At 44.5% G+C, this 14059-nt stretch overlaps 1 protein-coding gene across 3 annotated transcripts in view; it reads right to left on the bottom strand.

Moving 5' to 3' along the window:
* nkain2 (sodium/potassium transporting ATPase interacting 2) overlaps positions 1–13486 on the bottom strand; it is a 544966-nt gene extending 531480 nt beyond the window's left edge. For all 3 annotated transcript variants that reach the window (XM_069886894.1, XM_069886895.1, XM_069886897.1), the window contains exon 1: positions 12982–13486. In XM_069886894.1, the coding sequence (XP_069742995.1) occupies positions 12982–13035 (54 nt within the window). In that variant the 5' untranslated portion in view covers positions 13036–13486. The remainder of the gene's footprint in view (positions 1–12981) is intronic.
* Positions 13487–14059: the final 573 nt, after the last annotated feature.

Genomic DNA, 14059 nt, shown 5'->3' with positions numbered 1-14059 from the left:
AACATGAATAACAGCACAGTTCACTCTCTGGTTTGTCACTCATAACTGGCAGCCTGCAGTTAAAGAAAAAGAAAAAAATTCCAATGGGATTGTGAGCAAGCATTTGATCGAGATGAAAGCAGAAAGCACCCAGACAAACATGGACATAGCGCAGTTCTGTCAAATTTCTGAGTTAAAAAGATGAAGGATGTCAAAAGATACATGAGTAATTGCTGTCACATTTATCATTTTGGAATGACACTAATATGGATCTGACTTATTGGCCATATTTTGGCAAGTGTCAGTAGGAGGCAAAAAGTGCCCCAATTTGCTGTGTAGAAGTTGGGTTATTACATTCAGTAGTTTAATCCAGAAATCCATGGACATGCTCACTGCTCATAGAATTCCTCCTAAATTGCACTTCACCAGTTTGCTCATCCTTAAGCACGTTTGACAATGTAAAGTTTTGCTATCACCCTGTAGATACAAACACAATTCAGCAAGATTGCAGTCTGTTAATATGTGACAATTCTAAAGTTAAATAACATCTCTGCTTCTGAAAATGAACTTTTGCAAGATTAGAGTCTCATTTTATGTAATTATGGAAGATCCATGAAAATTAGTGCAAATCCAATGAACATTTGCTTTGCTCTGAGTAGCAACAAATGCCAAAATAACATGAGTATTCAATGTTCATCATCCCATCTACAATTTTCTCACTTATTTTGGTGTTGTTATGAATTATACAATAGTCCTGAATATGCTCAGCATTCATGCTTTGGGTGTCACTGGAAAGGTCAGTATTTAGTCCCCCTTTCCTTAAATGCCCTTGAGAAGATGAAATTGACTTATTTTCTTGATGCACTGGAGCATTTCTGTTCAAAGTATTCCACATCCTGAGGAGGAGGAAATTCCAGGATGTACCTGTTCAAAGTATTCCACATCCTGAGAAGGAGGAAATTCCAGGATCTACCTGTTCAAAGTATTCCACATCCTGAGGAGGAAATTCCAGGATCTACACTTTGCAAAAGGCAAAGGAACAGCAATACAAGGCCAAGTCAATACTATGTAAAAATTTGTGGGGAAACTAAAGTAGGCGGCATTAAAACACGAAGGTCTGCAAACATCATGGCTGAAGTATAAACACAATGCTGGAGAAACTCAGCAGGTCAAACAGAGTACTTTATAAGCGTAATAGCCTGAATATACATAAGAATGTCTGATCTCAGAAGTTAAGCAGACTCAGGCCTCATCAGTATTTGGAGGGAAGACCACCTAGGAATACCAGGTGCTGTAGGTTTCTGTGAGGGGTGCTGGACAAAGTGGAATCTCTCTGTCTGCCTTACAATAGACAAAAGTCATGTTACATTCTAAATGTAGCATTACGTGACAATAATGGAACCTTTAAATAACAATAGGAAAGATACCTAACCAATTGCTTGAGCCTTGATGAAGGACTTAAGCCCAAAATGTTGGTTATGCTTTTCACCTTTGCTATATAAAGTACACTGTTGAGGAAATTTGGGGGGCATCCGTGGCACTCTAGTATTTGCCAAAGCCCTTACCTACCCATGGTGTCAAAGGCTTTGGTGAGGTCAACAAAGGTGATGTAGAGTCCTTTGTTTTGTTCTCTGAACTTTTCTTGGAGCTGTCTGAGGGCAAAGACCACGTCAGTGGTTCCTCTGTTTGCACGAAAGCCGCACTGTGATGCTGGGAGAACATTTTTGGCGACACTAGGTATTATTCTATTTAGGAGAATCCTAGTGAAGATTTTGCTTGCAATGGAGAGCAGCGTGATTCTCCTGTAGTTTGAGCAGTCTGATTTCTCGCCTTTGTTTTTGTACAGGGTGATGATGATGGCATCACGAAGGTCGTGAGGCAGCTTTCCTTGGTCCCAGCAGAGCTTGAAAAACTCCTGCAGTTTGGCATGCAGAGTTTTGCCGCCAGCCTTCCAGACATCTGGGGGGATTCCATCCATACCTGCTGCTTTGCCACTTTTCAGTTGTTCAATTGCCTTATATGTCTCTTCCTGGGTGAGGACCTCATCCAGCTCTTGCCTTAAGGGCTGTTGAGGGAGCTGGAGCAGGGCGGATTCTTGGACTGAGCAGTTGGCACTGAAAAGAGATTGGAAGTGTTCTGACCATCGGTTGAGGATGGAGATCTTGTCGCTGAGGAGGACTTTGCCGTCTGAGCTGCGCAGCAGCCTTTGGACTTGGGGTGAGGGGCCGTACACAGCCTTTAGAGCCTCGTAAAAACCCCTGAAGTCGCCAATGTCCGCGCTGAGCTGGGTTCATTTGGCAAGGCTAGTCCACCACTCATTTTGGATCTCCCAGAGTTTGCGCTGAAGATGGCTGCATGCACGACGGAAGGCTCGTTTCTTCTTTGGCCAGGACAGCTTTGCAAGGTGAGCCTGGTGGGCAGCTCGCTTCTTTGCCAGCAGCTCCTGGATTTCCTGGTTGTTTTCATCAAACCAGTCCTTGTTTTTCCTGGAGGAGAAGCCCAGTACCTCTTCAGTGGATTGCAGTATGGCAGTCTTCAGCTGATCCCAAAGGGTTTCAGGGGACGAGTCTGTGAGGCGGATTTCATCCTAGAGCTTTGCTTTGAGGTTTACCTGGAAGTTTCCTCACACTTCGACTGACTGCAAGTTTCCAACATTGAACCTCTTTCTGGGGGCTTTACTGTTCCTGGACTTTGGCTTGAAGTGAAGGTCGAGCTAGCAGCGAACCAGCCAGTGGTCAGTGTGGCATTCCGCGCTGGGCATGACTCTGGTGTGGAGCACATCTCATTTGTCTCTTTCTCGCACCAGGAAGTAGTCCAGGAGGTGCCAGTGTTTGGATCGGGGATGCATCCAGGTAGTCTTCAGGCCGTCCCTCTGCTGAGAAAGGGTGTTTGCAATGACAAGCTGCTGTTCTGCGCAGAGCTCCAACAGGAGGCGCCCGTTGTCGTTGAACTTGCCGACACCATGCTTGCCCAGGATTCCTGGCCAGGTTTCTGAGTCTTTGACGACGCGAGCGTTGAAGTCGCCAAGGATGACAACCTTGTCTGCTGTAGGGGTGCATTAAATGAGGTTGCGCAGATCAGTGTAGAACTTGTCCTTTTCTGCTGGCTCCGCCTGGAGGGTTGGAGCATAGACACTGATGAGGGTGATGCAACGCTTGTTTTGAAGGGGGAGTCGCATGGACATGATCCAGTCCGAGTGGCCTGTCGGGAGGTTTACGAGTTTGGAGGCAATGGAGTTCCTCAACATGGTTATCCAACTGCACCAAAACCAACAAGGTCAGGTCAGATACAGCAATGTAAAAAAAACTTAAAAGTTTAATCTTTCCTGGATCAGGTAACTTCTATTGTAAATACCAATAACTGAAAGAGTGGAGATATTACATATACAATGCACTGAAGTAACCGTAAGACAGGAACAGAAATCAGTTATTCAGCCCATTGAGTCTTCCCTGCCATTTAATCATGAACTGATACATTTTCCCACTCTCCCTGAAGTCAGAGATGAACAATTATCAAATTCAAATTATCCATTAGAGACCAATGAGAAAAGATAGAAGTCATTTCTTTTTGGAGAGCTATTAGAACACTGAAAATTTTGCCAGAGGCTATAGTGGATGCACAGCTTACAAGACACTGTGCATATTTATTGATGATGCACTTAGCGTGATTCTTCCCACAAAGAGAAGGCACAGAGAACTGAACCAACTAGTCCTCTCTCTCTGAAAGCTGCTTTATTTTTGATCCTTAATTGGGAGAATTACCATCTAAACCTATTTCTGGTACCTTTAAACCTTTCCTCTCCATGTGTGTGTCTCAATGTCTTTTAAACATTATAATTGTACCCACCTTCGCTAATTTCTCTGGCAGCTTGTTCCACATATCCACCATAAGGTAGATAAAGTTGCCCCTCAAGTATCTCTCACCTTATTTTTAGCCTCCAATTTTAAACTCTCCTATCCAGGGGAAAAAGACTGTGACCATTTACCTTATCTATGGCCTTTTTGTATACCTCAATACAAGGTCATCCTTCAGCCTACACTGTATCTCCTTATAACTCAAACTCTCTGGTAGCATCTTCATGAAACTGAACTGAATCCTTTCCACCTTAATATCCTATTTTTGATCAGTGGGCAACCAGAATTGCACATAATGCTCCAAATATGTTCTCACCAACATCTTGTGCATTTGTTTAATGACATTCTAGCTCCTGTAAACAATACTTTAACTCAATAGTTTAACTTAATAGTTTAACAAGCGAGCCAAACCATCCTGTCACTCCTGTCTACCGGTGTCATTGCTTTCATAGAAATATGTACATGTACCCTTGGGTCTTTCTGTTCTCCAGCACTTTTTTTTTTAAGGCCTACCATTTACTATGTAAATTCTGCCCTGAATTAATTTACAAAAAATCAACACCTCGCATATATCCACCTTGATTTCCATCTGCTATTTGTTATGACCTCTTTCCCAATCCCAACTAAATATAGATCCTGTTGTAATCTCAATAATCTTCTTCAGTGTACACTTTTCAACCTATATTAGTATAATTCATAAAGCTACTAATTATACTAACTAAATTATCATCCAAACACTTAGCATACTTTGGAAGCTACACATCAGTGAAGAAATTTCCCACTGCCGACAAGAAACCAGCACATCCTTTAACTGATTGAGGAAAAGAGTATCAAGATCAAGACTGAAAACCCAACACAAAACACATAGTCCACTGGGCACTTGCCCTCCTATTGTGTTTGGAAGAATATATCAGGTCCGGTGGGTTCACAGAGAGGTGAGATTGGACCCAAGTGTTCCAATTATAGGTAACTTTATTGAACACACAAAGGTGGAGAACATCAAATGTTTCTTAATTACTCTACTACTAAATAACTATATAGACAATCACATCAGATCCAGGTTTGACTCAGATACCAGTGGCTGACTATCTTCTACACACGCATTGTGACATGAATAAAAGCCCTCAGACTGGAAGGAGAACAGGCTTTTATTAGCTTATAACTAAGGATAGGGTCTTACAGTGGTTTTCAGAAGGGCTCAGGGTTTAGGTGGGAAACCAGGGTTATATATGGGTAGATGGGGGCAGAGCCAGCCATCAGTATAACACATCCAGTGAATCTCAGTTCACTGCATTCACCCCTTCCAGCAGAATTTAGGGTCTATGAATGAAGAGAGAGAGCACTGATTAAAAAAGAAATTCAAAAAAATATACAGGTATTTACAAATTTACAGATTTAAGCAGTCCGGGGGTCTGGAGATCCTGGTGGAGTGCATAAGCATGGGAGGGCCTTGGGCTCCTTGGGTCTCTTGGTCCCCTTGTGAGGGAGGAGTGGCAGATGGGGTCTCCAGCTTTACAGTAGAGGGGGATGCACTTTCCTCTTGAACCGGATTACCTGAGGCCCTGACTGGGAGTGGCAAGAATAAGTTTCATGGCTTGTAGGGCACTTGAGGCAACGGACTCTTTGTTCTGGCAGGTGCAAGGTCCCTGATGGAGACAGTGTCCTCCCTGTCATTCGGATACTCTAATAGGCGTATGTGGGACTGGGATGGAGCAGTTTCACCCTTTCCACCAGGGGGTCAGTCTTGCTTCTCTTCACGTGCTTCCTGAGAAGGACCGGACCAGGAGTGGTGAGCCAGTTTGGGAGTGTAGTTCCCAGTGCCGACCTTCTCTTGAAATTGAATAGGAGCTCATGAGCTCATGGCATTGGTCGGTGTACATAGTAGCGTCCAGATGGAATGGAGTGCCATAGGAAGAACTTATTGCCAGCGTGAGTCTGGAAGGCCTCTTGATTTGAGGGCCAGTTTGACAGCCTTCCAGACATTTTCCTTTTCAACCTGCCCATTCCCCCAGGGGTTGTAGCTAGTCGTCCTGCTGGACGTGATGCCCCTTACCAGCAGGTAATGACGTAACTCATCACACATAAAGGATGAGCCCCGGTCGCTATGTATATAGCTGAGATACCTGAACAGGGCGAAAATGGAATCTAGGACTTTATGAGTGACAAAGTGGACATGTCTGGACATGGGATGGCAAACAGGAAGTGGGAGTACTCATCAATGACAGAGAGGAAGAAAGTGTTCCAGTTCGTGGAGGGAAGAGATCCCTTAAAATTGACACTAAGCTGTTTGAAGGGCCTGGATGACTTAATCAGGTGCGCTTTGGTGGGGCGGTAGAAGTGTGGCTTGCACTCCGCGCAAACCTGGCAAGACCTGGTCATTTCCCTGACATCTTCCAATGGAGTAGGGCAGATTGTGCACCATGACAAAATAAGCCATGCAGGTAACCCCTGGATGGCAGAGCTCATTATGTAGAGACTGCAGATGAATGGTATGTGCAGAGGCACAGCTTCCTCTGGATAAGGAAGCTGGAGGGTCATTAAGGGCTCCTGGCCGATAGGCAATGTCATAATTGTAGGTGTGGAGCTTGATCCTCCACCTAGCAATTTTGTCATTTTTGATTTTTCCCCTCTTGACGTTATTAAACATGAATGCAACCGAGCGCTGGTCAGTGAGGAGCATAAATTTCTTACCAGCCAGGTAGTGTCTCACAGCTTCTACAATGGCTTGAGCCTCCTTTTCCACAGAGGGATTTTGGAGCTCGTGGCTGTGCAATGTCCGAGAAAAAAATGCAACCGGCCTGTCCGCCTGGTTGAGGGTAGTGGCCAGGTCCATGTCCAAAGCGTCACTTTCCACTTGGAAAGGTAGATTTCTATCCAGCGCGTGCATGGCAGCTTTCACAATGTGGTTTTGGAGGTAATTAAGAGCTGTTTGGGCTTCAGCCGAGAGGGGACGAGAAGTGGCTTTTAAGAGAGGTTGAACCTTATCAGCACATGGAAGGATCCACTGGGCATAATATGAGAAAAACCACAGGTATCTCCTCAAATCCTTTGTGGTCCGGGGAATGGGGAGCTCTAACAGGGGAGGCATCCTATTGGGGTCAGGGCCAATGATGCCATTCTCCACCACGTAGCCAAGGATAGCCAAACGTTTAGTTCTGAACACACACAAGTTATAAGTGAGGTTTAGGGCTTTCGCTTTGTGGAGAAAACTCTGAAGGTTGGCATCATAGTCCTCCAGGGTATGGCCACTGATGGTGATATTATTGAGGTAGGAGAAGGTAGCCTTCAATCCATGCTCATCAACCATTCTGTCCATTTGCCTCTGGAAGATAGAAACTCGTTAGTGACCCTCTGGAAATGATACCTCAAATGCCGTGTATGGATAATCCTTGGAACGGATTGGCAGCTGGTGATAAGCAGCTTTCAGGTCAATAGTTCAATCAACCTGATACATGTCCACAATTCAAGGGAGGGGGTATGCATCCAGGATAGTGTACCGATTAATGGTTTGGCTATAGTCAATTACCAGCCTGGACCTATTTTCCACTTTTACCACCACCACTTGTACTCTCCAATGATGTGGGTTCTGATTTTAGTGGCCCTCCATTCCGAACCATTACAGGGGGAGGGGACCAGAATACTCCATAATCATGCTTTTAAGGTGACACAGGAAGTCCAGACCCAACAAAACCAGAGCACACAATTCATCAAGTACATAAAGTCGAATCTTACAGAAGTCCCCCCTTCAAACGACAAATGTACTATACAATGTTGTTGAATACGCACAGAATGCAAATGAGACACGAGGAATATGCGATAATTAGAAGGATACATCTTTAGATTGTATTCATGCACAGTTCGTGAGTCTATGAAGCTTTCAGTAGAGCCTGTGTCGATTCGACATTTAGTGGAATGTCCATTTGCTTTCACAGTCATTATGGAGTTGCTGAGCTGGTGAGGTCTGTCCTGATCTAGGACCATCGAGGCTAGGACCCTGGAGGCTCCGTACTCCTTGAGTGGCCCCCACCATCCTGGGTTGCACAAGGGCACGATGGCGTCAACCTTGTGGTGTGGCAAGATGGCCACAATCCTTCTTCATCTGACAATGATGGCGTAATTTGATTTTGAGTCATGGCAAGATGGCCGCCGAGCCTTTTTGCGCTGTTTTCTCACAACCACCCTCCTCCAGCATGTGGCGCTGCAAATAGGTTCAGGTAAATTCAAGGCCGATAACTTGGGGCTGGAATCAGATCCAGGAGTGGTGCAGGCCGTGAACATCCCCAGGATTCCCCTCACATGGCAAACCCTTGCCATCGCTGGAGAAAAGCATGTCTTTAGCCGGGCAACAAGATCGGGGATGCTGGCTCTTGCCACAGAAAAAGCATTCCCTTGTATGGGAGCCCTCTCTTGCATGGAAAGCAGCAGCCATTAGGGCAGGGGTAGCAGGAGCAGCCAGTCCTTGGAAGGATTCACCTTGGTGAGTGTGCTCACTAGCTTCAAGGTCGTTATTCTCGTGCTTGGACTATTCCAGCGACTTGGCGAGTTCAATGAGGCTAGCCAGGTCCTTCTTAACTGACTTGAGCAGTTGCAGCCTCACATACCTCAAGCGGAAATCCGCAACTAGAATGTCCCCGTCTGTTCTTCCTCACAAATGCGACCCTTAGCCACTTCGTACTTGCACTTCTTGGTGAGTGTCCACAGATCCAGCAGGTAGATATCGATTGTCTCTCCTGGACACTGGCAACATAGAGTGTGTCAGTGCCTCGCTAGGACCTCATTTTGCTACTTCAGGTACCTAGTCTTCAATGCCATAATAGCAGCATCATATGTAAAGCAGTCCTTGATGAATGCATACCCTTTCATTCCTACCCTCGAAATGAGTGTGGATCTCCTGAGTTTATTGGTATGGAAGATATCTCTGGTTGCATTCAGGTAGACCTGAAAGCAGTCTAGCCAGTCAGCTGCATTGGGGGACAGAGGGTCTATCAGCAACATACCTAGCTTGAGCAGTGCTTCCATCTTCTGGGGAATAAGCGAATAAAATTGTTGTGTGAATAAAAGCTCTCATGACTGGAAGGAGAACATATGCTTTTATTAGCTTATAAACTAAGGATAGGGTCTTAAAGTCGTCTTCAGAAGGGCTCAGGGTTTAGGTGGGAAACTGGGGTTAAATATGGTTAGTTGGGGGCAGAGCCAGTCATCAGTATAACACACCACCAGTGAATCTCAGTTCACTGCACTTATGCATGTGTACACACTCTACAAACAGGGACTTTCAAACACATTCCCTGTACCAGCGAGGGTGAGATGTCCACAAGGCAGAGAGAAAGAATGTACTATGCATTGGTGCTATTTACAGTTCTAATCTGGGCACCTAGCCAATAACAACCTTGGGTAATATATATGAGCCAATGGCAAGGTGTGCACGAATGGGTGGCCAGAGTCCAACCTTGATTGACAGGTGATGTGACTTCTGAGTAAGTTTAAGACTGGGAGGACATGTGACCACCTGCAATCCACAATATTCCATCCAGGCAGAAGCCCACATGTTTCTTCACAATCCACATATAATACCTCCATGACTGGGATCTGGACTAGATATAATTATCACCAGTTATCTGAACAGAGTCCTCGAAATTCACGGTGAGCAAAAATAAACAAATGACAGCATTCTTTCTCAGGTCAACATCCACAGAACCAAGGTTGTAGGTGCAGTCAGTTGCCTCTAATAGACAGGCCAAATCATAAATCATTCATATTCCTGACACCAAATCCCATGAGATTACTAGACAGAAAAAAGAAGTTGTGTTCAGAGCCTTTTTGAAGAAACATAATTTTGCCATTGATTCCGGAAATCTGTGGCCCAGGTACACAAAGGGGGGGGGGGGGGGGGGGGAGAGATAAAAAATTGGGAACACATTGAGAACTTCAAGGCCATGACTGGGGTATCCATAGAGACACTGTGCAAATAGCTGAAGGAGCAAACGACCTGCATACCCACCGCAGGAGCTACCAGTGACAGCACCTGTGAAAGCATTGTGTGGCACAGGGAACTGTCCCACCCAAGACAATGAGAAAATGCAGAGTTGTGAATGCAGTTCAGACCATCACATGCACCCCCTTCCTCCTCACCAACTCCATGTACACTACTCATTGCCTCGGAAGGGTAGCCTCCCACCCTGGCCAGACTCACTTCTCCCTCTTTCCATCAGAAAGAAAATTCATGAGTGTGACATTACGTGCCACCAAATTTAAGGACAGTTTATTTCCTGCCGTTAGAAACTCCTGAATGAAATAATGGTGCCTTCCCTGCTCTAACGATATTCTATCTGTAACTATACTCTCTGCACTGTGTTTTTATTGCTGTGTACACAAATCAAATGTTCTCATCATATCATTGTACATGTGACAATGAACATGAACTTGAGCGTCACCCAAGAAAAGTCACAAATCGAGAATGGAAGTAAATCATTGTCAATCCCAAGGGATTCCTTCAGAAGAAAGATGCTATTTGTTTATGGGGAACACAATCCATGCAGCATGTAAATGTCTATATATAGCCCCAACAAAATACTTGACACAAAGCTAATGTAGATTTTTGTTCCTGACATCAGTAACAGAATTACACTGCATCACATATTCTGTGCATCTCCTAGCAGCTTGTTTCTCATTTTCACTACTGAATGTACACATTTTCTGGAAGTTTCACTGCCATTCTTATTTCAGGTAACTTAAAATTTCTTCACCTCTATTCCATTCAATCCACAGTGAGTTTTGCCAAAATAAAATTGATCCCACATATTAAGATTGTTACCATAGATTGTTTTTCTATGGTTCTCTTTGATGGTTTTCTTCGGTTCTAATCTTAATTTTTGAAACTTCAAAAAATTCTCTATTTATGATTAACATCACTTGCATTTGCCCTTCACTTTTCACCTAATAGCTCCCTCTTGTGTTCCCACTTATCTGCCTCTACCAGCTATCTTCCACCTTTAACCCTCTTGTCAACCCCATATGTCCTTTTTCTCTACTTCGACCTATCACCCATCTGCCTGTCTCCCAACTCCATCCCTCCCCTCCTTGTTCCATCTGTCCATCATTTTTCACCTCATCTCAGACCTCCAATCACCCTGCTCAAGCCTCCCCTCTCCTCTTTAGACTGACCATCTTCCCTCCCCAACTCTAAGACTTGATACATGGATAATTCCTTTCCTCTTACACATGTTATGGATGAGTTCTTTCCAGCAGCATGGGTTTTTTTTTTAAAAAGCTTGGAATAAAAAGTCCGATATGATGAACATAAACTAGAACAGCTTTGCTTCAACTTTCATTTGATGCAATAATATTTCACCACAAAACATTGCAAAGTTTGGCATAATGGCATATTCAAACATATCTGCAATAAATAACAATAGTTTCACACAACTACTTTTAATATTTGGCAGGATTTTATGTACAGACATTTTTGCAAGATGGCTTGAGACATTTTAGACATTGAATGTGTGCACTCAGCTATCCATTGTGCTCTTGTTACAGGAGACTCCAGGTGAAGAGGTTTTAAAGCAAAAGTGGCCCCCTGTGGCTCAACATGAATACTGCTTCTGCTGTTTTAAACGTAGAGGACACCATTGCAATAACTTTTGACAGAAAACAAGGCCTAGTTAGATGAATAAATTTGTTCAGTGAGCAAATGACAGCTTAAAAGAAAATTGCACTTCTGGTCATCTACTTAAGTCTAGATTTACGATGATGGGTATTTCGATATAACTGTAAGTGCTTTTAACAATTCAGGTCCCCTTTGGCATAAGCAATTGCATCCTGGCACTGAACATGAATATCCATTGTCACTGTTTTGATTCAATTGTCAGAGTGTATCTTCCATTTCAACAGTCAGCAACATGCAAACTAATTTAAAGGACCATTAAAACTTTCTGGCCTCACGCACATCATCTTCCTCAGAGATAAGAGATGATGTAATTAATGTAGGAAGGGCCAAATTAAATGAGACTACTTGTGATTGCATCATTTTATTCTCCTCCTCCTTAAGCAGCCCACCAAGGTCAAGGATGCGGATTTCTGCTCTAGTTTTGTGGTGACTGAGGATTCCAATGTACAATCCACAGAGCAGGTGATGGTTGGCACTCCAGATGGGTGGACTAGTTTGGGATGTTGTTCACTCCTGTTGTTTGCATGTGTTCCTGAAAAGTGGTTCAGCTCCTTCCTAAGTAGATATTTGAAGTGATTGGAAGCTTAAAAAGTCATACGAGTTCATAAGAATATTACTTTATGGAGGCACTTCTTCTCATGATGGAGCTTGCATGCTTCAAGAATTTGGTCTCAGGCATGCAGATGATGCAGGGTACCCTCTAGAGCTGATTGAACATGACCAGTCTATGGCTGGAGACATGTTATTCTTTGTTGGTATATAATGCTGTGTACAACTTGACATCATCATCATTCAGCAAACACAATGGGACCGTTGCAGTTGACAGAAAACTGAAGCTGAAGATAGTGTGTACGATGTTCAATGTGACTGTTAACTTGCCCCAGTCAAAACTGAAACAATTGGGGAATTTCTGAAACACATACTACTGAAAAGCCAGCATAACTGCCAGTATTGATCCATTTCTACGACCTTATCATTATACAACTGAATATTGTCATTTAAAATGTGACCCATGAAAAGACCACTCCTAAATCATTCATACTATTATACAAGAATAACATCGCGGTTCGCGCAAATAAAATAGCCCTAAGAAAAACCATGAACATCAAGGATTAAAAACTCGCCTCCCAAGAAAACTCTTCGAGCCATGAACACGATATCTCACGTTTGATTTGTAATGATTGTAAACGCCATAGTTTTTTTTGTTGCACACCTACTTTGAGTTCATGATTGATTACAAAAAAACCCCACAAAATGCACTAAACATGCGGACCATCGCTTGTGACAACGATGTCATATTTACTGGCATTTAATTCGTGAGAAATAAATCGTAAAAGTTTCCAATGTTTATTCCATCCACTTTCCTGGAACCAGATATAAACAATTATGTTGTTAGACTATAAAAGCCCGGACGTTCCTTTCAAATGTACAGACACCAATGCTTGTGTATTTTTGTTTAAAAAAGTTTTTGGTTCCACTTACTAGTTGCAGGCTGGAGATGACGACGAGGGTGCACCTGCCGCTGCAGCAACCCATGGTTCGCAGGGGCTGTGATCCGATCCGGAGCCCCTGATCCCCTCGCGCTCTGACGGTGCCTCGCTCTCTCCTCTCTGCACCTTCCCCGCCGCTTTGATTGCTGAGCGCCGCAACACCTGACGGCCGTGAGCGAGAGCCGGACTGGGCAGCGCCCGGCGTTCTCCGCGCTTATGGCACGCAGCAGTCCCGGCTCACCATCGCTGTGTCAAGTCAGCCAGACAATCTTGCACCCTCTGCCACGGCGAAGAGGAAAGGGGGCTGGCGGTTGGGATGTGCAAACTCTTTCTGTTGTTGTTTAAGCGTCCATGCTGGTTTCCGAGCCGCCACTCGATCATTTACTGGTGAGAAGACTGGCCTTTTTTTTAATATTAAAAAAATCTCTGATCCTATCCTCTGGCAGTTGTTGTGAGGTGAATAATTCCCCAGCTCACAGCTTTGCTGACGCCGCGACTCGGGGTGGCGGGAGAGGGAGGCGATTGGGGGGGGGGGGGGGGGGTGGGACGACTGATGCGAGATGATTGAACGAACCCGGATCGCAGCTGCAGGTCTCTGGCCGCGTTGGACTCGCTTGGTGCGAGCGCTGAAATGGAGCTCGGTGCTGCCGCCTCGCTCCTGCCGAGGTGACAGACAGGCGCGAAGCTGCTTGCGCCGTTGGAGCTGCCGCTCCGCTGTCTTCCAGTTATTTCCCCTTGGCTCTCGCCCGAATCGAGAAAGCATCAGTGAGTATCGTGGAGTAACTGCAGATATACCGTCTGCCATGAGCACATGCTGGAAATGGGAGTCTTGGCATTATAGCTCGAATTTCAAAGGAAAGGTTTTTTAAAAATGCCTTCAGTTTTCAAGAGTGAGCTCCTCGTGCAATATTTTCCACGCTTGTGCCTGCCATTCCACCATAATTGACAGAATGTCAATCGAAGAACATTTGCAGATGTTCGAGAGGAACCTGTGGCCACATTTTAATAACCGCTTATCTAGTAATTATATTTGTGATTTTTGTTGTCTTGAGTCATTAAGTCCCAATGTA

This window comes from Narcine bancroftii, chromosome 6 (assembly GCF_036971445.1).
Source record: "Narcine bancroftii isolate sNarBan1 chromosome 6, sNarBan1.hap1, whole genome shotgun sequence".
Taxonomy (NCBI): Eukaryota; Metazoa; Chordata; class Chondrichthyes; order Torpediniformes; family Narcinidae; genus Narcine; species Narcine bancroftii.
This window is presented reverse-complemented; position numbering and strand designations above follow the sequence as displayed.